The 23,070-nt window shown below is 42.1% G+C and overlaps 9 protein-coding genes across 9 annotated transcripts; 4 read left to right on the forward strand and 5 right to left on the reverse strand.

The window, feature by feature from the left end:
• Positions 1 to 83: 83 nt before the first annotated feature.
• Positions 84 to 3,423, forward strand: BCR41DRAFT_304210 (P-loop containing nucleoside triphosphate hydrolase protein; the record flags this gene model as incomplete). Its single annotated transcript, XM_022020752.1, has 8 exons — positions 84 to 248; positions 355 to 459; positions 538 to 744; positions 927 to 1,431; positions 1,537 to 1,873; positions 1,975 to 2,630; positions 2,833 to 2,943; positions 3,053 to 3,423. 8 exons carry the CDS (start codon positions 84 to 86, stop codon positions 3,421 to 3,423), a joined length of 2,457 nt encoding a protein of 818 aa, XP_021882266.1.
• BCR41DRAFT_335220 (MBOAT, membrane-bound O-acyltransferase family-domain-containing protein) lies at positions 3,395 to 6,255 on the reverse strand. The gene is made up of 6 exons (XM_022021973.1): positions 5,699 to 6,255; positions 5,531 to 5,595; positions 4,884 to 5,438; positions 4,556 to 4,714; positions 3,906 to 4,427; positions 3,395 to 3,786 (listed from the first exon to the last, which is right to left on the reverse strand). Exons 1-6 carry the CDS (start codon positions 5,970 to 5,972, stop codon positions 3,532 to 3,534), a joined length of 1,830 nt encoding a protein of 609 aa, XP_021882267.1. The 5' UTR covers positions 5,973 to 6,255; the 3' UTR covers positions 3,395 to 3,531.
• A 240-nt stretch (positions 6,256 to 6,495) lies between these two features.
• BCR41DRAFT_321305 (homoserine dehydrogenase-domain-containing protein) lies at positions 6,496 to 7,971 on the forward strand. Its single transcript, XM_022021434.1, has 3 exons — positions 6,496 to 7,191; positions 7,317 to 7,600; positions 7,713 to 7,971. The coding sequence occupies exons 1-3, from the start codon at positions 6,568 to 6,570 to the stop codon at positions 7,882 to 7,884; spliced, it is 1,080 nt and encodes a 359-aa protein (XP_021882268.1). The 5' UTR covers positions 6,496 to 6,567; the 3' UTR covers positions 7,885 to 7,971.
• On the reverse strand, positions 7,833 to 9,810 carry BCR41DRAFT_421300 (hypothetical protein). Its single transcript, XM_022030007.1, has 2 exons — positions 9,482 to 9,810; positions 7,833 to 9,335 (listed from the first exon to the last, which is right to left on the reverse strand). The coding sequence occupies exons 1-2, from the start codon at positions 9,714 to 9,716 to the stop codon at positions 8,164 to 8,166; spliced, it is 1,407 nt and encodes a 468-aa protein (XP_021882269.1). The 5' UTR covers positions 9,717 to 9,810; the 3' UTR covers positions 7,833 to 8,163.
• A 41-nt stretch (positions 9,811 to 9,851) lies between these two features.
• Positions 9,852 to 11,339, reverse strand: BCR41DRAFT_335226 (glycosyltransferase family 17-domain-containing protein). The gene is made up of 2 exons (XM_022021974.1): positions 11,284 to 11,339; positions 9,852 to 11,177 (listed from the first exon to the last, which is right to left on the reverse strand). The coding sequence occupies exon 2, from the start codon at positions 11,138 to 11,140 to the stop codon at positions 9,917 to 9,919; it is 1,224 nt and encodes a 407-aa protein (XP_021882270.1). The 5' UTR covers positions 11,141 to 11,177; positions 11,284 to 11,339; the 3' UTR covers positions 9,852 to 9,916.
• A 1,724-nt stretch (positions 11,340 to 13,063) lies between these two features.
• Positions 13,064 to 13,294, reverse strand: BCR41DRAFT_292977 (hypothetical protein; the record flags this gene model as incomplete). The annotated part of the gene is made up of 1 exon (XM_022020379.1): positions 13,064 to 13,294. A coding segment is annotated over one exon (231 nt), but the record flags the coding sequence as incomplete, so codon positions are not given.
• A 1,751-nt stretch (positions 13,295 to 15,045) lies between these two features.
• On the forward strand, positions 15,046 to 16,073 carry BCR41DRAFT_385750 (ribosomal protein L24e-domain-containing protein). Its single transcript, XM_022027709.1, has 3 exons — positions 15,046 to 15,263; positions 15,443 to 15,556; positions 15,681 to 16,073. Exons 1-3 carry the CDS (start codon positions 15,183 to 15,185, stop codon positions 15,966 to 15,968), a joined length of 483 nt encoding a protein of 160 aa, XP_021882272.1. The 5' UTR covers positions 15,046 to 15,182; the 3' UTR covers positions 15,969 to 16,073.
• A 44-nt stretch (positions 16,074 to 16,117) lies between these two features.
• On the reverse strand, positions 16,118 to 19,973 carry BCR41DRAFT_421304 (WD40-repeat-containing domain protein). Its single transcript, XM_022030008.1, has 10 exons — positions 19,319 to 19,973; positions 19,104 to 19,220; positions 18,886 to 18,963; positions 18,671 to 18,777; positions 18,449 to 18,571; positions 18,217 to 18,345; positions 17,662 to 18,111; positions 17,311 to 17,557; positions 17,183 to 17,211; positions 16,118 to 17,081 (listed from the first exon to the last, which is right to left on the reverse strand). The coding sequence occupies exons 1-10, from the start codon at positions 19,938 to 19,940 to the stop codon at positions 16,242 to 16,244; spliced, it is 2,742 nt and encodes a 913-aa protein (XP_021882273.1). The 5' UTR covers positions 19,941 to 19,973; the 3' UTR covers positions 16,118 to 16,241.
• A 479-nt stretch (positions 19,974 to 20,452) lies between these two features.
• Positions 20,453 to 22,872, forward strand: BCR41DRAFT_304265 (WD40-repeat-containing domain protein; the record flags this gene model as incomplete). The annotated part of the gene is made up of 9 exons (XM_022020756.1): positions 20,453 to 20,558; positions 20,627 to 20,628; positions 20,658 to 20,802; positions 20,895 to 21,019; positions 21,142 to 21,349; positions 21,482 to 21,719; positions 21,848 to 22,082; positions 22,182 to 22,490; positions 22,582 to 22,872. 9 exons carry the CDS (start codon positions 20,453 to 20,455, stop codon positions 22,870 to 22,872), a joined length of 1,659 nt encoding a protein of 552 aa, XP_021882274.1.
• Between the last annotated feature and the right edge of the window lie 198 nt (positions 22,873 to 23,070).

Genomic DNA, 23,070 nt, shown 5'->3' on the forward strand with positions numbered 1-23,070 from the left:
AGATCCACAGGAAGGTCAATGGGCATGCCAAACGCATCAGATCTCTATCCGGACAATTAGGGCCTGTAGAGGAGAAGAAGAAAATGCCAGTCAAGAGAACATCGATTGACTTTTCACCATGGATTCAAAATGGCCACTACTCTTCACATAAATTGTCGCCTCAGCCTGCCCCTGAAGACGACCCTGAAGCACGGATCTTTGTCGATGTGGCACAGTTGGGTAAACTAAGGGTTTTCAGTGGTGACTGGGTATGCACTTCATTCTTTATGTTCTCTAGAGATTGTAATAATTTGCATAAAGGCAAAAAAAAAAAAAAAAAAGACGAGGTGTTTAATATTTATGATTTACTTATAGGTTACTATATCCTCCAAAGAACCTGTTGCATGCAAAAGGCTCTGCAGGATTTATGGGTTATCATTATCTACATTAAACTCCACCAAAGGACAGCCAAGGGTCTATGTGCCTGCAGGACTTCATTTCAATCTTGGGACACCATCCACCCTCACTATTGATGCAGCACACCTCAAACCAGACGAGCCAGTAGTCGCCAAAGCAGTCACAGTCGCTAGGGTTGCTTCACCAGCAACAGTTGATAAAGCATTACAAACAGCCTGTCTTGAGGCTTTGAAGGAGTGGTTTGAAGAGTACGAGCGCGTTGTATGCGAAGGTGATATCATCGGCATTGAGGTTGACGAAGAGGCTGCTAAACTCATCCCCAAACAGCTCAGCCCAACAGACGCAACCGTCATTGATGCTCGGTAGGCTTTTTAACCCTTGGCAAAAAAAAAAAAAAAAAAAAAAGATGGGGGGGGGACAGAGAAAGACAAAAAAAAGAATGAAGAAATGTTATAGACCACTAACTATTTTCTGGTCGTATTCTGTCCACAATGATTGAAAGTTTACCTCTGGACCCATCCGATATGAAGACAATGGTTTACTTCAAATTGACACATTTGGAAGATTCTGGAAAACCCAACAAACACACTCAACTTGTTGACCCTTCTGTCACAAAGATGATCCAGTCTGGACTTGAACATACAAGGGTCCCTTCAAAATTGAGACGTAATGCCCAAAGTCCTGCCATCCCGGCACTGAATGATCCTTCAGCACCTCAGGCATTTTCTCAGCTTTATCAACTTGTATCTTCAGGATTGCATCCATTTTCTTCCAAACTGGGCCTAAATTGCACGGTTTTGTTACACGGTGCTCGAGGCATTGGAAAAAAGACGGTTGTAGGTTGGGTGGCTGATCTTGCAGGAATCCATCTAATGGAAGTCAATTGTTTCGATATCGTCAACGATACAGACGCCAAGACCGAAGTGGCTGTGCGTGCTAAATTTGACAAGGCTGTGGCGTGCGGACCATGCATTCTTCTTCTTCAACATATTGATGCATTGGCCAGGAAGAGTGTGGCTTTAGAGACCGGTCAAGGTAATTCTGGGCCGTGACCTTTACGCATGTGATTTCTCAATGACAAATCTTTGGAGCCTATCGGTCGTGGCTTACTGACTTGTATATATCATTCTGTTGATGTAGAGCCCATCTTATCAACCGTCCTCAAAGATTGTTTCACGCAGTTGGGGGATTCCTTCAAGACAATGGGACATCCAGTAACAGTTGTTGCAACAACAAGTGATATTGATAAGGTCCCTACATCAGTCTTGGGATGCTTCTTGCACGAGATCGGATTCGACGCCCCTAATGAAGCACAGCGTCTTGCTATCCTCAAGAACCTCACTCTATCCACACCTTTGGGACCAGATGTTTCTCTAAACTCGCTTGCGACCCAGACAGCTGCCCTTGTAGCTAAAGATTTGGTTGATTTGACTGGACGCGCTGGTCTCGTCGCCATTGAGCGCGTGGAAAAGTCAATGTAAGGCTGGCCAATTTTTTTTTTTTTTTTTTTTTTTTTTCATATTGTTGATAATCCAATTTGGTCTAAATTGAATGTTCGCATTAAATACATAGTGAGAGCTGGAATAAGTGCTATATCTCTGAGCAGAGTCTAGTCAATGCTGGTGTGACAGTAACCGCAACAGACTTTGACGTTGCATTGAATAAGGCTCGCGCATCCTATTCCGATTCGATTGGTGCGCCAAAGATCCCAAATGTTACTTGGGATGATGTTGGAGGTCTTGCCTCAGTCAAGAATGACATTCTTGACACAATTCAATTACCGTTAGAGCATCCAGAGCTGTTCGCCAGCGGGCTCAAAAAGCGCTCTGGTATTTTGCTGTATGGTCCACCAGGAACTGGCAAGACCTTGCTTGCTAAAGCTGTAGCAACATCGTGCTCACTCAACTTCTTCTCTGTGAAGGGTCCAGAGCTGCTTAACATGTATATTGGCGAGTCTGAAGCCAATGTTCGCAGAGTCTTCCAGCGTGCTCGTGATGCAAAACCCTGCGTCATCTTTTTTGATGAGTTGGACTCTGTTGCACCTAAGCGTGGAGAGAAGGGAGACTCTGGTGGTGTTATGGATCGTATTGTTAGTCAATTGCTTGCCGAACTGGATGGTATGAATGGTGGCGAAGGGTCTGGAGATGTCTTTGTGATTGGAGCTACGAATCGGCCTGATCTACTTGACCCCGCTCTGCTACGACCTGGACGATTTGACAAACTACTCTATCTAAGTGTCAGCACCAAGCATGAAGAACAACTTCGTATCATCCAGGCATTGACACGCAAGTAAGTGCACTTATGACAAGGCCAGAAGACACGGGTTTAATTTCTTTTCTTTTTTAATATTGTTATATCTGATATTAAGTTGGTACGACTTTTTGTATTCTACTCTTTTAAGATTCCGTCTTCATCCTTCATTGGATTTGACCAAAGTGGCTGAAAAATGCCCGTTCAACTACACAGGAGCAGACTTTTATGCACTGTGCTCGGACGCCATGCTTAAGGCCATGTCCCGTACTGCAAATTCAATTGAGAGCCGTGTCGGTATGTCCACAGCTTCATACTAGGCCACGGGTAAATGAGTTTATAGTTGGTGCAACAACTAGTTAACCTTTTTTTTTTTTTTTTTTTTTGTTTTGTTTATATGTCCAAGTTGCAATCAACGGCGACGAAACATCGACACTTCCACGCCCAATCACTTCACAGTACTACCTTGATCATCTTGCAACACCCGAAGAGATTCTAGTACAAGTAACGGAAGAGGATTTTGACAAAGCCCTTGCAGAATTGATTCCATCCGTGTCAGCACAGGAGCTTGAGCACTACAGACAAGTCCAAAAGATGTTCAACAGTGATGACTTTGCCAGAGATATGGAAGCAGCAGCAGAGGAAGAAGCTAAGAAGAAAGAGAAGGCTGAGGTGATAAAGCAACAACAGGCGGATGATTTAGAGAAAAAAGAACTTGTGGAAAATTCTTCACCTGGAAGAGGCAAGGGCAAAGGAAAGGGCAAACATAGAAAATAAAAGAGCCAAGAATTTGGAGTATGTTTAATCAAGAGTATAAATATTAGATTTTTTTTATCTTTCTTACAAGCAATAAAAAGTAAATCATATGTCTGATAAAGAAAAAAATCAACAATTTAAAAAGATCCCACGGCGCTTTTCAGCTTCTCGGACCTCGAACTGTATCTGCGCACAGACAAAGAGAGCACTGCAGCAGCCTAACATGGTCAACCAGCCATCGAAGGAGGAGAAGAGATCTAAGAGCATATGCTTGGTGCCGTCGAGGCCAATACAGAACCCAACTAGGTTAGCAATCATCATCAACAGAATGTTACCGACTGCGCCAAATGCACAAAGATGTCTATAGTAGGGCCATGTTCCCCACTTTTTAGTTGTATGTATCAATTACCAGAAAAAAAAAAAGATCCGTCAGCGCTTTTTTATGTTGAAAAAGTAAAATAGATATGTATACAAGATTGAATTTCCCTTTTTTCTTTTTTTACCTTCTTCTTCGAAAAGACTTTACTTGCAATAATCTCAGGCAGGATAAAGAGCGAGATGAGCCAACCCCAGGCTAAGAGTCTCAGCTGAATATCATGCCAAATGGCTACAAATGTGAAAACAACCCAAATGTTGTACATGGCATATTGCGTTCCACCAAGGGGGACGTAGAGATAGCGAATGATCCAAAGATTAAAGCTCTTATGCCAACTTCTCCAGAATCCTAAGGCTGAATAATTATTGGTGACACAACGGATCATATTCTCCGGAGGTTCGATCCCATCTAGCATGGCCCAGAGTCGGAAGAACCTCCAAATGATCAAAAGCTTGAGCCAGATCAGGATGAGGTTGAAGAGACCGATCATACATATTTGTAGAATAGGATCGTTGTCCCAGGCTTGTCGTCTACTAATGGCAACCATATACATGTAGTGATTAATGAATTCCATCGTCAGAAGCGCGAACACCAGACGGCCGAACCACATTCCTAATGTCTTCAGAGGGATCTCTTTGGGATGTCGTAACTAGCATGATGAACAAGAGTAGATAAAAGGTCAAAAAAAAAAAAAAAAAAAAAAAAAGTAGGCAAATGGCAATAGTATGTACAACTGGGCAAAATATATATGTGTAAAGCAAAAGAAGGTGTATGTACCTGAGAGACAAAGTCGTTGAAGGTGATGATGGGGCCCGCAATAAACAAGGGCGCATACAATGCATAGGCCAAGTAGTAAGTAAAGCAATAGTCTCCACGAGCAGAAGGTGTTGAGACTCGTTCCTTATCACTCTGAGGCACTCTGTTATCATGATCCACCTTTTCTATGCCAACATGTCAAGGAGGGCCATTAGAAAAAAAAAAGAAGAGTGGAGTGGAGCCGTGAGTCATCGTTTCAATTGGTTCTGGAAAGACAATCCGTGTCCGATGAGATGTTCTTCAAGTCTTTTTTTTTTTTTTTTTTTTTTGCTGTTGTTGTTGTTTTTACCGTGATAATTCCCTTAAATGTAGGATGATGGAAAGACCAATAGTAGTCCATGTTGAAAGAGACGAGTCTGAGCATTGTAAAATTAAAATGGACATCCCATCGTCTGTTGACACCTCTGTTCTCATCCAACCAGGCCAACGATTCATGAAAATCCCTAAAGTTGTATCCATCATAGGCTTCATTTAAGAATAGGATGATAAGATTAAACGTCCACGTGGCTACAGGCATCCACCTGGCCCCTTGACCCATTTTGGCGATCAGATAGTTGACTATAACAATAGCACCAATCTTGAGGATACTGTTTCCAAACATGTAATAAAGATATACCAAGGAGAACATGAGGAAGAAATAGGTCCGGAAAAGAGGTTGAAGGGGCTGTTGTAGTAATGAAAAGCCTTTGGATACTGATGTCGACATTGATGATGATAAAGGGAGAAAGGATGATGAAGGGATAAGGGCCTTGAAGAGATGACTGAGAGGGATGTAAACACAGACGACTCCGACGAGTGTTGGGAGGTTGTTCCTAAAGCCTGCATACTGGCCATCACTATTATCCTGAACATTTCAAATAATGAATCAAGGTAAGAAAATGCTTGTATCACGAAGTAAATCGTTTTGTCCTACAACTCTTTTTTAATACCCCATACCACTTTGTAACCAAAGAAGCCCTCCGAGAGTAGATCGCTGTATTTTTCATAGTTAGGGTTATCTTCTATAAAATTGAGCCAAGAATGGTTCAGTATGCATCTTCTTTGTCTGCTGCAATTGCCCTTACTCTTTCTTTCTTTCTTTCTTTTTTCTTTTCGTTAATTTACCAGAGCTAGCATCATGGGCTGATTTAAACATATATGGCAGGCAGAAAGCAAAGACGAGGTAGTAAAAATAGAACTCTTTGGTATTCCACAATGCTGGGTTTGTACTCCTATCCTGTCCACGTTTGGAGTGCTTGTTCGTTGAGATGGGTTCATAATGATGATGAGATTGAATGGAATGTCCAACAAATGCAGCCGCGTCATCTTGGCCTAGATGGGTCTCTGCTGAATGAGAGCTGATGTCGAGCAGACGATGGTGCTCTTGCCCTGCTTGCATTTTACTCTATATCCTTTTCGCTTGTCCCCTTTTGCTTTGTTTGCTTGATGATGAAGAGTGTGAATGGGTAATTAAGGTCGAGATGAAAAAGGAAAAAAAAGACGTTCTATTTCTCCTTTCCCCTGTGAATGCAAATGCAAAAACCTTAAACGAATCAAAGAATTTTGGTGGCAACAATTGACACCATCTGCAATATGCAATGTTCAGTAATAGGAGAGCATGGTGTATAGGTGTATAGGTGCAATTGAATCCTAATGCAAATCCTGCAACGCTCAAATACAATGCTATTCATATTCACATAACATTGGTCATCTCTGACTACACTTGTTGAAAACAAAAAGAAAAGGAAAGAAAGAAATAGTAAAAAGCGCATCTGCCTTTTATTTTTTAAACAGAAGCATTGTTGGTGAGAAAGTTGCACCATTGCCCGTCACAGATGACACATCGACTCGGAACTTCCCCGTCTTATCTCCTCTCTCTCTCTCTCTCTCTCTCTCTCTCTCTCTCTCTCTCTCTCTCTCTCTCTCTCTCTCTCTCTCATTTTTTTCTTTAATTCAAACCACATTCTTTATTACATTCCAAAAACAGTTACATCATGGTTGTCAATGTTGCCATTGTCGGTGTAGGCCTTGTTGGCTCAGAATTTATTCGCCAAGTACTGACCACCCAGTCCAAAAAGATTGCCATTATCTCAGTGGCAAACTCCCGTAACTTCCTCACTTCATCCACCCCCTTGACCGCCTCTTGGAATGATGATCTCTCCTCTGCAGGACCAGCCACCAAGCCCTTCAGCCTCGAGAGCTTCACAGCTTCCTTGGCCACTTCCAAGGCTACTTACTCCACCGTAGTCTTGGACTGCACATCAAATGAATCTGTCGCTGCTTATTACCCAACCTGGTTGGAGGCTGGATTCCATGTGGTAACCCCCAACAAAAAAGCTTTCTCGGGCGATTTAAATCTCTACAAGAAAATTAAACAATTGAGCAATGGTCAAAAGGGCTCTCCTTTAGTTTATCATGAGTCCACAGTGGGTGCTGGTTTGCCTGTCATCAACACCCTGAATGATCTGATCAACACTGGTGATAAGATCGTTAAAATTGAAGGTATCTTTTCTGGAACCCTCTCTTACATCTTTAACAACTTTTCGACCCTCGGCGCCTCTGCAAAGCCTGTCAAGTTCTCCGAGGTTGTCTCTGTTGCCAAAGAGCTTGGATACACTGTACGTTTATTTTATTTTATTTTTTTAGGAGTTCATTGATCAAATGTTGTCTTGTCGAAATAACACTTATACTCACACTGACTTTTTATTTTTTTTTATATTTTTTTAAATAAAAATAAAATTAGGAACCGGATCCTCGAGATGACTTGAATGGAATGGATGTAGCTCGCAAGGTTATTATCTTGGGTCGTGTAGCTGGCTTGGATCTTACTCAGGAGACCGTCCAGGTCGAGAACATCGTTCCTGAAGAGCTCCGCAATGCCTCCCCACAGGACTTCATGGCCAAGTTGCCTGAATTTGATCAACACTTTGAAAATTTGAATCAAGAAGCCGTCCAGAATGGCCAAGTCCTGCGTTATGTTGGCCTTGTTGACCCTGTTCATGGCAAGAGCAGCGTCACCCTTGCCAGGTAAAAGAATTTACTTTTTTTTTATTTTTTATATTTTTTAATGGTTATCTCTTCTATTGATGATTTACAAAATGTACAATAAACTATTGAAAATGGGACGCATTCGAAATAGATACCCAGCCAGCCATCCCTTTGCATCATTGAAGGGTAGCGACAACATCATCGCCTTCACTACAGAACGCTTCCCGAGCCCCTTGATCATCCAAGGATCCGGCGCTGGTGCTGCCGTTACCGCCTTTGGAATTTACTCTGATATTCTCAAGATTGCTGAACGTACTCAGTAAACTATAGAATAGAATTAAGATCATCTCATCCTGTTTATACTCACACCATACATTAAATCAAAATAAACATGCTCATTCCTGGACACCAAGGCATTGCGATCTCTGAAAAGAACAATACGCATGCAAAATGTACAATCGTTGTTTAGAAATAATTAGAGTTACGTGAGGGAAGAGTGCTGGCAAGATCGGTTGATTTTCCACAGGGTAGATTAATATGTACAATAAGCAGAAGTAGAATTGTTGCCAAGAGTCTCTTTTGTTCTCTCCACTTAAAGGGGTTTAAACATCAAATGTAAAATCTGAAAACGGCACCTGTACTTTGTCTTGATTCTCCAAGTCACCTAATCCCAACGTCTCATTAAACTCGCCCACATCCTTGACCACCGGATCAGCTGTTTTCGTCTTTGAGATGACCTTTTCCTGATTACTTTCCACCCCCAAGATATCGTCTTCATCCTCGCTCAGCGATTCTTCTGATGCTTCATCTAAATCAAATACAAACCCGTCGAATGGTGGCCGAGTCTTGCTCTCATCTTCCAAATCCTTGATTCCAAAACAAAGACCATTTTTTCCGTGGCCTTTATTCTGTACATGACACATCTCTTCTCTGTCATCTTCCCAAACTATGTCATAATATCCATCGCTTGTGATCGTTGATTTCGGCATTGGTGCATCGGCGTCTTTAGCAACTGTGGCTGCCCCAGTCATCATTTTCTGGGGCGATGATGGACGTCTGGTATTTGCATCCATAACTGGGAGCGTAGTCTCATCAAGATCATCATCTAATTCTTTAAGAGACCGTAGATTGTATGCCAGATCAGGTGGGGCGGTCGTGAGGGCGAAGGGATCAAGATCAAATCCTGGATCATATGACTGTTCCTCCACTGGCGGTGGACAGTACTCAATGTCCCACAAGTCATCCTCATTCTCCAATGCCCTCCGCTTAGTCGTATTCTCAGCAGCACCAACCACAATCTTTTCTTGACACTCTGCAGCTCTCTCGACAGATAGTAATGTTGTCGCAGACTCAACCGGTGCGGACCTAACAAGAGCCGTTGCAGGCCTAATCTCTTTCTCAGCATCCTTGACCTTATTTTTATCGCTGCCATTAGTATTATTTTTGTCGGTGGCGGTAATAGTCTCACTGGTGCTTATTTTGGTGCTCATGGGTATGATGTTTGGTTCTTCAACTTGTGAAGTGCCAGGTTCATCTTTGTGAATAATAAGTCTGGTCTTTGCAGAGCCTCGTCTGGTCAGAGAGCGTCGTCTGGATTCCGACTGAGTAGGAGAGGTACTCAAAAAGTTGTTGCTACTACTATTGTTTTGGTTGGCTTCGAGAGCACTAAAGGTTCGTGTGAGGCTACTCTTGCCCTTACTGTTGGTTGTGTTGCTTAAGTCAACAGTTGGAGAAGGTTGTTGGAAATTGGTTTTTGTTCTCAACACGCTTGCGGCTAATATGATGTAGGAGCAAATAATGAATAAAACGATATTCGGCGCAGAAATTTAGTTTGTTAACGCTGACTCCCTTGTGCAAAAAAATAAGAAAAAAAGATTACAATCATGGCCAGTGAGAGCTGAATGTCCATATAAAACATACCCATGGGTGAGTTTACTGTCAAATTGGATCCTTTTCTCTGCAATGAGGGTGTTTTCGGTAATTCTCCCTTTAAAGGGTTCTGTAGCTTTGTTGATTGAGTGCGATTAGTGCCTATGAGGGAAGAGTTCTGTTTGAACAGTGGCGCGTGTGGACCAGCTCCACGGGCAGTGGTACTAGTCTCAGAGACGATGTCATTCTCTTTATCAACTGTCCGTCCACTTTGACTTGGATGCATTTTATACTTTTTCCGCTACTGGATAAAACAAGACAAAAGGTTAGGATAAAGAGGAAGTAGAATCTGGGTCTTAGCTTTTAAATTTAAAGGCAAATCATGGAAATTAACAAGAGAATTACAGACATGAGCTTACTTCTCTTTTAGTGATCTCATGCACGTGATATTTTATTTTTGCTTCTAATGCTGATAAAATAGGTCTATTAAGGGTTCAATGGGTCAACATCCACAAAGCCGGCATTGGCCTTTCCTTTTCTTGAAGTCATGTATTCAAATCTCTTGGGATTATCAAGGATAAATTTTGGCAGATCTTTGTTGTTCGCAACATACTCGAATCGGTCCCAATCGCGCTCAAACAGATCTAACCCTTGGCTATACCGTTCTAGAATCCACTGACGTTCCTTGTACTTTGGCTGGTTATGCTCCGAATGCGAGTAAGATTCGACTTTGGTGATAACCTGGGTAATATTGGGAAAGCACCAGCTGCAATGATGGCATGCATCGCTTATGTAGGTGGCTTCATCCAAGTTACGGAACCCCCTCAGCCTCTCACCTGCGTTCCTCCAATCATCTCTTGATAAATCGTGCATTGCTAGCCTTTGCTTCTCGCTCGCTTGTCTATCGAGACGTGGAGAATCAGACTCGCGATAGCGCACAATAACGGGTCCGTTCCATTGGCCATGAATGTGACGGAATTCATATGAGTAGTAGTAAAATTGGCAACCAAAACGGAAGATATCGCCTCCTGACCCTGGAGTTCCGTCGCCAAAGATTGTTCCCAAGTTAGATTGCGGATCCTGAAGCTTCATAGCCGTGATAACAGACGAGCGTGGAATCTCGTCGAGATCCGAGAGGACCAAGAAATCGCCTTCGACAGGGCGATGGATGTCTAGTGCTCTCCAAAAACCGATATTTCTAGTTGCTCTTTCAATCTCCCAGCCCCTTGGCTTGTCAGCAAAGTCAGATGTTGGAATGACTACATGGATAATCTTTTTACGGAAGACTTTGAAGCGCTCTTGGTTTTCATAATAGTGAAGAGGCTTTGTAATACCGGAGAAGGTTATAGGCGACTCGATGATCACAAAGTAATCTACTACATCATACAGTTCATTCAGACGGATATCAAGCAGTTCGAGTTCGCTGTTGAGGAGAATGATATCGAAGACACGAGGGAATCTGGTTGTTGATATTGGTTGAGTCGTATGAGGTGTAGGGATAGAGACATCTTTGTGGGACTTTGAAGACGAGCTGAGACTGGTTTGATATCTTTCTTGGACGATCAGCATCATCATGATGAAGACCACTAGGCCTAGGCCCAGTTTTATGGGGTACGATAAAGAACGGCGGGACCAAGGAATTTTGCTGTATAGACCTCCATGGTTAGATACTGCTTCCGAAGTGAAAGGTAGGACTGAGTTGATAGTCATCCTAATTATTGTTTTACTTGTGATTCAAGATGAAGTTCTATTGACATGACATTATAGATTATATGGTTAACAAGGAAGAAAAAAAAAAAAAAAAAAAAAGATGAGATGAGATGAGATGAAGTGATGGGCTTTTTCAGACTTACGAGACAACTAAAGAAGAAAAAAAAAAAAGTTCAGGACAAATAGACAAAACTCGAAGACATGACAAAAAAAAAGGTTTTAATGTATGAAACAAAATAATAAGGATAAAATAATACAGACAAGGAAGAAGGAAGAAAAGAGACCTCAATGCGCTAAAGGTGATAGTAAGGGAGAGAGAAAGGAGTGAGGTTTTATCAAAGAAAAGGGAGTTTAAAAATAATTGGGCCAACAAAGCATCGCCATTGCCTTTGCCTGCATACAAACAAACACAATCCCATCCAATCAATCCAATCAAGAACATCACAATACACGACTAGATTATATAAATTATCACAGGCAATCTTGCAACTGAAAAGCTTTTCAACTAAAGAATTAAACAACTGGAGAGTCTTGTCTGTTTGTAACCTGTCCCTGGAAAAGAAAGATTGCAGACGATAAGAAAAGGGCAACATCAGCGGATGCCATTTTTATTTCTCTACATGTCTTTCAAGCGTTTGCAATAAAAAAAACGTGCCACGTTTCCTTTGAAGCGACCCACCTTCCTTGCGTTTGTTTGTTTGTACATGTATATATAACATCCTTTTCTTTTTTTATCTTGATCCTATCATCTGTATGTCTGGATATGGACAACATAGTTTCCCATCTGAAGTCAGGGGTTTGTTCTACGCCTTTTGGTGAATACAAAATCTTGACAATGGTCAATTCATCCTAGCAAACTCAAGGCAGATCAAAAGCAAGGAATAGCAAAAGAGAAATAGTTGAAAGGTGCCTGTTACACTTTCTTGATGTGATTTAGCTCCATTAGTTGTATATTATTCCCAAAAAAAGGATCTTTATGACTTGAATAGGATTAGTACCCCGGATTCCAGAGCAAGAACACGAGTTTAACCTGACCGCCAACATGCGCGCGTAGATTAAACCATCTTTGCCCTTGGTGACACAAAAAAAAACGCGCTATTCCATCGGAAATAGGTCTGACAGATTGGTTCGTTCCAGTATTGTCATCCAGGCTTTATCTTTCCTTCAGTTGGTCCAATAGTCCAAAGTAACTACCGCTGTCAATGGTTGCGGCCCCCTGTCGAGAAGACAGAACATATAGGCCGTAGGCAAATGCAAGAACAAGTTCGAAAGCATTTAAAAGATCCCTTTGGGCTAATTGTCCTTGACCGGACATCCTTAGTCTCTTATGTCGCAGGTTAGAGTCGGAGGATAATTGACGACGGCCAAAGGAAGGCGAGTCATAGATTTAGTTGAAAATGTCACACACACACACACACACACACACACACACACACACACACACACACAGAGAGAGAGAGAGAGAGAGACAGAGAGAGAGAGAAGGACAACTGAGGAGGATGGGAAAGAAGAGTGGGGTTGTAAAGTAATTTCAGGAGATCGTCACGTTAAAGACTTGATATTGACAATGAGTTTATTTTGGTAGGCAATAATAATCGCAGATTGTACATGTAGTCAGGTGTATGTACAATGATCCCGCCAAGACAAAGTTGTTTGTGACAGGAGCATTCTTAAAGCATTTTACATCTACAACAGATATTGTGGTACACATCCTTGGAGCCATTCTTGGAACATGTTAGATAAAGGACAATATTCAATACAGAATCCCAGAAAGGGTAACAATATGTTTTTTTTTATGATTTGATTTTTCTTTTTTCCTTTTCCTTTTCCTTTTCCTTTCCTTTTATCTTTTCATGATGTCTTTGGTTCAGATGATTCAGATGGCGTCATTTCACATCCTGGCCGATTCTTAGAATTAGTACGATGACGACGGAGTGCGTCCAGGCGCGAAAACGACTTGCCACAACCGTTACAGATAAACGATTTATCGCCTCCATGAATCTTGACATGCCGTTTCAGATCATGATTACGTGCAAAAGCAAAGCTGCATTCACTACAAATAAACGGTCGCTCGTCTGTATGCGTCCTCGAATGCGACTTGAGATTGTACAATCGTGCAAAGACCTTATCACATCCTGCAAACTTGCATGGAAACGATGGCGCTCCTTCAGGGATCGATGCAGCTGTGTTCTGTGTCGAGGTCTTTGTGGTGCTTGGCTTTTTCCTTTTCCGGGGTGGTGGTGTCGGATCTGGTTTGGCAGGGTCAGAGCTTGATCCGAAATCAGAGCCCTGCACTGGGAAAGTTCCAAGTGGAGGATTCAAAAGTGCATTGCTAGTTGCGCTCAGATCAGACAATCCAGGAATTCCAGTGTTGGCGATAATGGTGGCTATTGCTTGCTGGATAACTTTTGCATTGGCATCCTGAAGTTCATCATTGCTCTCATCCTTAGGGTCAGGTGCCCATTTAAATTGTGTTTTCCCGGTGGCCTCATCATACGAAAAAAACGAAAGTCCTTGTGATAGGCCACTGGTAGATGTAGAAGATGTCAAAGTAGTTTGATCATGACTAGTCGCAGCGCTGGTCCCTGCTATATAGTGATTTTGATGAAGACTGAGGTTTTCAAGCGCTGTGTGGTCTAGCCCACTATTATTATGACCATTATTCTCAGCAGAAGGTGTGGGATTGGTCCCGTTGTTATTACTATTATCATTATTATTCTTGCTCTTATTGATTTCATTCTGCGTCGCGGTGAGGACAGCGCGCGTAAATGCTTCTGTGTCTGATTTAATACTGCTAGGCGACTCTGACTGCGTCGGGAAACTAATGGCACGGGTAATGGACATGAGGGTATCTGACACGCTTTTTGCAGATTCATGGTTTCTCAAGGTATCCTCCATAGATTGCCCCTGTGTCGTTGCTGTTGTCGTGGGTAGTGTTTCTGACTTTGTCAATGCACCCTCTAGACTTGATGCCGAGGTCGTGGAAGGCATATTGATTGAGACTGCAGATGGGTTGCTGAGTGAGCGTGCAATGAGCTGCAAGGCCATTGCTGCTTGGTTTTGTTCGAATGCTTCCTGTGCTGACCGTTTCCCCGAGGGCTTCTCATTTGCTGGCGCTGATGAGGAAAGGGTTTGGCTAAGGGTGATATTAGCATCAAATCCTACAGCTGAAGCTTTGCTGGCGTCGGTATTTTCTTTTGGAGACTGATCGTCATGTAAAGTCTTTTCGGGGTTCTCCCGATGTAGATACTGTGATGGTGATAGTTTTGACGGAAGGGCTGTTAGCTGGGTTGATGACGGCAAGGGGTCAGGTTCGATGGGTTCCTTTAATCCAGTACTGGCTGCTGCAACTGTGGCGGCAACAGCAGCAACTGTGTCTTCCAAGATATTATTTTCAGGCGTGGCCGTGGCAGCATTCAATATTTTTTTATCAACATCGGAATCCTTATTCGTGATGGGTTTCAGCTCAGCATGGATAGGTTCAATGGATTTGGTGAGTGCTTCTGTCAGTAAGCGAATATTATCCTGAATATCATCCAAGTCGGATTGGCTAATGCCAGAAGTGGTGTCTTGAGGCGAAACTATTGCTTGAGCAGGCGCAGAGTTCCCGACTAAATTGTTGGTTTGTATTGATGAGCCATCGGGTTCCTGATGGGACTTTTCATTACATTCTGTAGATTCCATAACTGACTATTAAGGACGCGTATCTGGTGGCTAATGCGTTGACAAAGTAAAATTGAATGAACTATTCCCAATAAATAATAAATGAAAAAAAAAAAAAAAAAAATGCAATTGATGAGAGACCGTTGTGTGATGCACGCGGCGTGCCCAAGATAATGTCAGGTGATGTGACTCGTACTTATAATTAAAGATAAACACTAAAAAAAAAAAATAGAAATGCTATTTCATGTGGTTCATCTTTTGTCAAGCATTCCAGTCAGATATACCATTCCCTACTTCTCTTTCTTCTTTCTTCTTATTCTCTTTGAAATAACAGCTTCATTGGTCTATTTTACACTGCATATAAATATAATTACCAACCATGCGTTTAGAAAAGTGCTATTTCTGCTCATCCACTTGTTACCCTGGACATGGTACAATGTTTGTGCGCAATGACTCGAAGGTGCGCCCCTGAAAATTGAATAAAGATATTAGTTATATGAAAGCAACAGCTGGCTTCATACAAACGCCTATTTACATCTGGACTTGGAACAGTAAAAGTGTAAAAAGGTCAAAGATTTTCGCTAACAGTTTGTTTATTCGATTCTTATATAATAAACTACTATAAACTGCTACCTCTAGACATTTCGCTTCTGCAGGTCAAAATGCCACAAGAACTTCAAGATGAAGCGTAACCCTCGTAAGGTCCGCTGGACTAAAGCCTTCCGCAAGGCTGCGGGCAAGGAGATGACTATCGTAAGTAGTGACTATTGTTTTCCTTTTTCAATCATATCCAAAGCTAATATAGTTGAATAAGCCCTCTAAACGTTTTTTTTTTTTTTTTTTTTTTTTTTTTTTTTTGGCTTGTGTCAACCAATAGGACTCTACATTCCAGTTCGAGAAGCGTCGCAATATTCCTGTTAGATACGACCGAGATCTCATGGCAACCACCATCAAAGCCCTCAAACGCTCACAAGAAATCAAGGCCAAGCGCGAGCGTGTGTTCTACAAGAGCAGGATGTCAGGCAACAAGCTGCGCCAGAAGGCCGAAAACCAGGCATTGGTCCAGAAGCACATCCATCTTGTCGACACACCTGCCATCAAGAACTTGGCTCAGGTCCAAAAGGTCGCTCAGAAGAGCAAGCTCATGGATGTCGATATGTCATAAAATTGATGTCGATTGTATCTCTTTAACACATTTCGCTGTATTCATGTTTTAGCATCATCACTATATCATAAATAAATAATACAATATTGGATATTTTGAACCCTGAGATGAGAGAACTAATATTCAATCATACAAGAGTATCTTTATCGCTAATGGAAATCGACATACGCCCAACCACAATCAAAGCAAGATTCCTCCTTAATCACAAACATATTCGAATTTCAAGTGGTGCTTCTTATTAATATTAATAGTATTATTATTGTTGATGGAAGATCATATCATGCTTGAGTATGTTGAATATTGCATCGGGGACGACTCTTTGCCTTCGCTTATCTCACCTCCGCGATGGTGACTATGAGAGGAATAAGAGGCCAGCTCCTGCTGCAGATGAAGGGGACGCGGATAATGGTATGAAAACGATGAATCGTAAGCTCTATCATTATCCAGTTGTTGTTCCTGCTCTAGCTGAATCTTAAGCATCTCTGGAAAGCATTGGTGGCCGCATCCTGTTGGACATTCTGCTGATTGCGAGAACCACTCCTGTGCATGCTGTAAATGAAATCCATGTGAACACTGTGTGCACCACGTAAAGACTCCTCGTACTGTCATATGACACACTGAGCACGAGCTCAGAACCTTGCGGCACTTATCGCAGGCCCAGAACCCAGATGATGTTGGTGCTCGAGATATTAAAGGCTTCATACAACTTGAACATGATGTGTGGATTGTAGTTGAGTCCTGATTCATAGTGTGAATTTCGGGATCCTTGCAAGCTTGCGAAACAGCCGTGGCGATGCTCCAGAGCTTGAACCTGGAAAGCAGATCGATGTACGATCCAAACCATTGTTGTGACCGACTAAATTCCGATAAATCTTTCTCATTGGCTAGTACAAGTAAAATAGTTACACACATTTGCACTTCGCCTTGCTCCGCATAGTACTCTAAAAGGTTACGGATAGTTTCTACATGCGACCAATCCCGCTTTATAGGCGCATCTGATACCTTGATAGCGAATAAACTTGGTACAGTTGGCTTTGCTGTCCGTGTCCCAGATAGTTCGGAACCTTCATTTTCGTCTTCATGTGCACGCCCATTCCTCTGTTTATTAGCAGCCTGGAAGGAGTGACCATAAAAAATATGAGTAAAGCCGATTCAGCTTCCGATATAGATTAATCAAGCAAGATGTTAGAGACTTCAGCACATGTCACACATACTGCAGCCATTTCAGTCGAAGCGGCATCCACTACGAGAAGTAACAAAAAGAATAAAAAGTTATTTTGTGATGAGTAAAAGTAGTCCGACGTTCTTCAGGTTCATTAGTTATGGTTATTTAAAAGTATACGGATCTCGCCTTGTGAAACAATTATTGCAGATTCCGCCATATCGCTATAAAACAGCTTGATAGCTGTCCATGTCTGTGAGTCGCGGAATTTATTTGCCTGCCAAGCTATATTTGAGTTATGCTCACATGCAGCTCGAACATTGTCTGAATCCAACGAATAGTTTTGCGCGCAGTAGATAAACGCCTCATGGTTGAACAGTTCGCAATCGAATACACCTCCTGCCTGTCGCGTACGATATATTGTAGCCTGTGCCAATGGAGAAGTAATTGATGTGTGAATCTTTCTGAAGTGTATTCCCTACCAACTTTAAACAAAAAAAAAAAAAAAAAAAAAAAAAAAAAGAATCTTACTTCCGCGCTTCCATCAAGTGCAACCGATCTCGGGTTAGGCCGTCCGGATCTAGGGACAAGGTCTTTCTCGAATGAGTCGTAGCTATTTTTGCTAGCAATAGTGAACGCTAATTGTCCATAACAGTTCATAGTGGCCTTGCCGCTTGATAATAAATCAGCAAACGAGGTTTGTCCTCTGATATACGTTGAAGCAAATGCTTTATCTTTGGAAACACTCCAAAGTACATCTGTATCCTTCCAAAGGATTGATGTTGCATCTTTATCATGCTGTGTGAGGACATGGAGCGGCACAAACGGCCTGCGCATATCAAAAATTTGTACTGCAGACTCATCCTTAAAACTCGCCGCAAGCTGATAGGGCTTATGTGGACGCCACTGAACTTTGGAAGTGTATTGGGCCGTAGGAATGGTGTGGATTTCTCTTCGTTTCTCGTCTTCCATATCCCAGACCTGATACGTAAATATCGGCACGATGAAAAAAATGAGTTTCGATAATCCATCGAGGTTTTTCCTGTAGACAGGCTTCAGTAGAATAATATGCTCAAAAATACATACTTTGATTGTTCTGTCACGCCCGCCGCTAGCTAAGAACCGGCCACTTGGATGGTAATCCAATGATGTGACAAAACCCATATGTGCCATAAATTTTTTTTCGCTTGTGCTCACATTGCGCAAGTCCCATCGCTAGTTGTGAACGCAGAAGCACAGAACGTCAGTCATACACTCAATAGCCATAGCTTTCGCAGCACCAGGAATACTTTTTTTTTTTTTTTTTTTTTTTTTTCACCTGTATATTTCCGCTTTCATATCCAGCTACAATGTCATTCATAGATACAGGGTTAAATTGAACTTCTCTCACAACGTCTTTTGCATCCATGATTATTCCCGGCCGATCGCGAATCCGGAGGTCCTGATGTTGTATATAGAAATGTGGAAAGGTCAATAACAATCCATCTTGCAACAATACTCTTCCATATCTTCTCCATGAATCCACTGAAATGCTGCTTACCCAGAGACGGATGGTGGAATCTGACGATGCGCTCAATAGAAGGTTAGGCTCCTGTGGTGAAAAGCATATACGATGAACGGATCGTGGGTGCTCTTTGATTATGCGATCTAATCGATAATTTCATCAAGTTTAGGAGCGAAGGATTTGAGTGTCCTGGTTGTTAACCATTGGTTATTAGTCGCAGGCCTATAAGAACTATTATCGAGGTTATTTACCGATCTTGTTGTGCGTGCCGATATCCCAGATGAAAATCGGCCCATTCGTGCCAGTTGTAGCAATTTTGGCATCTCGTCCTAATAGCGCCATATTATGCATACCAACCGTGAGACTTCATCATCCACAATCCAGACTCATCCCTTCTGGGATGAGGGAAAAATAAAATAAAATAAAAATAAAATCGCTTCACATGGAAGCTAATTTATTCTCTGTTTACCCGTCGTTGGGCCCCATTTAACATCCATGCTCCCTGTAGGAGCATTCCGGCCGACCGCAGCCTTGAGGTTGATCATTTCCTCCGCTCCACTATCTGTGACGCTTAAAATTTTAATTACTGCATATGAATGGTTTACAAATAGAAAGAGAATAGTTAGGAAAAGGCACCACGCTTCATTGTTATGACTTGATAGTTGAAGTACGAGTTTGCCTTACCATCACGGCCCACTACCGCCACCATAGAATAATCCGGTGATGCTGACAAAGCCGAGAGCGCGCCATTCGTATCGAACTTAAAGGTGCGAACGTTGCTTGCCTGTGCACCGCCCGCTCCAGTAAAAGGCTGCTGAGTAATTCCAGTCCCTGATCCCTGTAAGGTCCCTGACATTGTTCCTATCCCTACGCCTGGGTTCCCCGTTGCTGAGCTTATACTTGAGCCTCCTGTCAGGGTTGAAGAAGAAGTCATGCCTGTAGAAACATTGGTTGTTTGTGTGGAAGTTGTGGTAGGGGTTAACGTCACTGGACTTGCTAATGCAGCCGACGTGCCGGATGCAACAGTCAAGATGGTGGATCCTGATCCTGATGTCGATCCGACACCTGGCCCTTGTCCTTGCCCATGAGACTGTCCTTGACTTTGTCCATGGCTCTGTCCTGATCCCTGTGTTCCCGATCCTTTGGGCGAAGGCCGATGACGAGCATTGACGGGTCTACTCTCTGTGCTACTTGGACTGCCTAAACGTTGCGTGACGGGAAACGCGGTAGTAGTGGAAGTAACAGTACCCACGTAATATGGGATAGTGGGATCCTTCCGCAGCTTGAGCATGTCCCTGTTCATCATGATGCAAAGCAAATTTAGGACTCTTCTCTAGACTTGCAAGTGGAAGGATTAGCCCATGGACAATCGCCCACAATTTACAAAAAAAGGTGTGACTGCTTCTTAGCACATGAAGAGCAGAATGAAGCGATCTCTTCGTTGGCTCCATTGTAGAGAAACCGGATACAATCGAGGGAACAAGGAGAGATACAAGGAGAGAACCGGGAGAAGAGTAAAAACAGGAGCTCGAAAGGCTAGAAACATCGATACATCTTTTGCTCCCATTTCTTATAAGCTTCCATTCATCATGACTTTACCAGACAGGGAACTTGTCGAAGATACAGCACAGCTGAATTTGGGGCGGGAGCGAGAGTTAAGTGCTACCAAAAGAACGTAAGATACCTTGCATCATTTAAAAGAAGTTTCTCATTAAGCAATGAGCATAGGGATACGTATATGAATGTATGGAGTCATGCAATGTTAGTTGAATCTTTGAGTTATAATACTGTGCTTATATATATATTTATGGTATCAGCATGTCTGCCATGGCAGCTACACATACTCACGTCGGGATGAACCCTAACAGGATACGACCAACCGAAGATATCTTTAATGCCGACGATCCGCATATTCGCGAGGCAAGTTTTTTTTTTTTTTTTTTTTTTTTTCTTATGAGAGAAATAAACGCTCTTTATATTTTAGTTATCAAGTAGTTAAACGCTCATTGGGTCTCAAATTTAGGATATTATCCGCATGATAATGCAGTATCTCTCAGATGAAGGCTATTATGCTTCGCAAATGACGATTCAAGACGAGTCAAATGTGAAGTGGCATGAGCGGGAGGAAAACACACACGAGACGCGTCGCTTGAAGAAAGCCATTATTGGTAACGATTACTTTTGACTACAAGGTTTGAATTACATACGTGGTCGTGAACTTTTACCGAACTCCTTGCTTTTACTTCTTGAAATTATCTAGATGGAGAATGGGCTGAAGTTGACAAGATCTGTTCAAAACCACTGTTCAAAAACCAAAAGAGCTTCTTGTTTGCGGTATACAAGCAGCAATACCTTGAATACATTGAGCATCGTGAGATGCAAAAGGTAGAACACTCTCATTAATGTCTTAACATTAACAAAAATAGCATTAAGGATATATTTCTATAATTTTTTTTTTCTTAGCATCGTTAGATGTTCGACTAACAGCATCACTATCAAATATATAGGCGTTCACATTTCTTCAAAAGCGCCTCAAACCTCTGGAGCAGCACCAGAAAACACCGATCGAATTTAAGGACCTCTGCTATCTCCTCACTACAAAATCTATCCATGATGCACCATCCTTCAAGAATTGGGAAGGTATCGCACAAGGCAGAGACAGGCTTGTCGAGCAATTCCAGAGCATGCTTGATGTCGAAAACTCTGTAAAGGATGGTATGCACTTTTTTTTTTAAAAAAAAAAAATACACTTCTACTATAAAGTAATGGCAAAATAGTGATTAGATAACTAAACTATTGTGGTCTTTTTTTTTTTTTTTTTTTTTTTTTTTTTTTAAAAAAAAAAAGGCTCAGTGTATGTCCCGCCCAACCGTTTGCTCAACTTACTTCGTCAAGCCGTTGCATACCAGATCGAAGTTTCCCGGTATCACCCACGGATTTCACCCATTGTTGAAACACTCCTTCAAGATTTTTCGCCTTTTGTCATCCCAAATGCAACCAGAACAATCATGCAGGGCCACCGTGGAAATGTAAAATGTGCAGAGTTTGTGGGCATCGAAGGCCGCTCTATCGTTTCAGGGTCTAGGTATGGGATCCTTTATTTATAGAGGCGTTTTTCTCTTTATTAATCAGATACCTGTATATGTACAATGTGCTTGATTCTATTAATCCTACTGATGCCTCATGGGATGTATAATTGATTATACGGTATAGCGATAATACTCTACGCGTCTGGGACACAGAAACAGGAAACTGTCTTCATATCCTAGGGGGACACTCGTCCAGGATATGGGACGTCTCATCTAATGATGCCGGTACAACCATCGCCAGCGCTAGTGGTGATTCAACAGTCAAGATCTGGGATATCAAGGGGTCTAAAGCATCTTGTCGTGCTACTCTGACTGGCCATTCTGGTGACGTATACACTGTCAAATATGGTCCTTCTAATGTATGCTAGTGATGAATATGTATGTTTATCTGGCAAGTTACCTATTCTGAAGACTAGCCAAAGCTAGAGTCGCTCACCCACCTTTTATCTGTCTTTTAGAACTATGTTGTATCTGGTGGATACGACAAGATTGTTCGACTGCATGACTTGGCGACTGGACAGGTTATAAAGACCTTTAGTGGGCACCAACTTGCTGTGTCCAAAGTCATTCTCAATCCTATTGGTAACCTGATCGTTAGTGGATCTAAAGATAATACGATCAAATTCTGGGACTTGGTATCAGGCGTTTGTATTAAGACGATCACATCACACCTTGGAGAGGTCACGTCAGTGGCCATGAACTCGAATGGTACCCTTCTCCTTAGTAGCTCTAAAGATAACTCTAATCGTCTTTGGGATGTCCGTATGGTAAAGACAAGATCATAAAACTAGACATTTTGCATCTGTTTTAGCCTTGTTGTTCTTATTCCTTTATCCTTACTAATAACTTTATAATTAGACACGTCCACTCCGGAAGTTGAAGGGCCACCAAAATACGTCAAAGAATTTTATCCGTGCAGGATTTGCTCACAACTCATTGTTAGTAGGAGGGTCCGAGGATGGCCTCGTGTACATTTGGGATCAAGAGTCTGGCGACATTCTCCAGAAGTTACAGGGACATGAGGCAATGGTTTATAACGCCGTATGGTCACCGAAGCAGAGCATGTTTGTGAGCTCTAGTGATGACCGAACAGTCCGGACCTGGTATTATGATGGTATAGTTTTTTCTGTTTTCAAAATATACTTTTAGTTTTGTTTTTTGCATTTTTAATTTAGGCGTCCCACTTCTTGTACTAACTTTGTGATATTTCTTTGTTTCTCTTTTCGTTCGTTGTGTTGGGAATATAGAAAAACGTGCGTTGTAATAAAAGTTGATTCTGATGCTCTAAGAAATATGTCGCATGTATGTTAGCTTTTGCTCCCATAATGAGTGTGTTCGGAGTACAAG

Source organism: Lobosporangium transversale, assembly GCF_002105155.1.
Source record: "Lobosporangium transversale strain NRRL 3116 chromosome Unknown BCR41scaffold_14, whole genome shotgun sequence".
Classification (NCBI taxonomy): Eukaryota; Fungi; Mortierellomycota; class Mortierellomycetes; order Mortierellales; family Mortierellaceae; genus Lobosporangium; species Lobosporangium transversale.

Bases quoted from the DNA above. Each gene is read 5' to 3' on its own strand.
- BCR41DRAFT_335220 (XM_022021973.1), bottom strand. From the start codon at position 5,972: ATGCAAGCAGGGCAAGAGCACCATCGTCTGCTCGACATCAGCTCTCAT. The intron at 5,596-5,698 runs GTAAATTAACGA...TCAATTTTATAG, and splicing joins AGCCCATGATGCTAGCTCTG to AAGATAACCCTAACTATGAA. The intron at 3,787-3,905 runs GTAAAAAAAGAA...ACAACTAAAAAG, and splicing joins AAGTCTTTTCGAAGAAGAAG to TGGGGAACATGGCCCTACTA.
- BCR41DRAFT_321305 (XM_022021434.1), top strand. From the start codon at position 6,568: ATGGTTGTCAATGTTGCCATTGTCGGTGTAGGCCTTGTTGGCTCAGAA. The intron at 7,192-7,316 runs GTACGTTTATTT...AAATAAAATTAG, and splicing joins CCAAAGAGCTTGGATACACT to GAACCGGATCCTCGAGATGA. The intron at 7,601-7,712 runs GTAAAAGAATTT...CATTCGAAATAG, and splicing joins AGCAGCGTCACCCTTGCCAG to ATACCCAGCCAGCCATCCCT.
- BCR41DRAFT_421300 (XM_022030007.1), bottom strand. From the start codon at position 9,716: ATGCATCCAAGTCAAAGTGGACGGACAGTTGATAAAGAGAATGACATC. The intron at 9,336-9,481 runs GTATGTTTTATA...ACATCATATTAG, and splicing joins GACAGTAAACTCACCCATGG to CCGCAAGCGTGTTGAGAACA.
- BCR41DRAFT_335226 (XM_022021974.1), bottom strand. From the start codon at position 11,140: ATGACTATCAACTCAGTCCTACCTTTCACTTCGGAAGCAGTATCTAAC.
- BCR41DRAFT_385750 (XM_022027709.1), top strand. From the start codon at position 15,183: ATGCGTTTAGAAAAGTGCTATTTCTGCTCATCCACTTGTTACCCTGGA. The intron at 15,264-15,442 runs GTGCGCCCCTGA...TGCTACCTCTAG, and splicing joins TTGTGCGCAATGACTCGAAG to ACATTTCGCTTCTGCAGGTC. The intron at 15,557-15,680 runs GTAAGTAGTGAC...GTCAACCAATAG, and splicing joins CGGGCAAGGAGATGACTATC to GACTCTACATTCCAGTTCGA.
- BCR41DRAFT_421304 (XM_022030008.1), bottom strand. From the start codon at position 19,940: ATGATGAACAGGGACATGCTCAAGCTGCGGAAGGATCCCACTATCCCA. The intron at 17,558-17,661 runs GTAAGATTCTTT...CCATTGGCACAG, and splicing joins CACTTGATGGAAGCGCGGAA to GCTACAATATATCGTACGCG. The intron at 17,082-17,182 runs GTATGTGTGACA...CACTCCTTCCAG, and splicing joins CTTCGACTGAAATGGCTGCA to GCTGCTAATAAACAGAGGAA.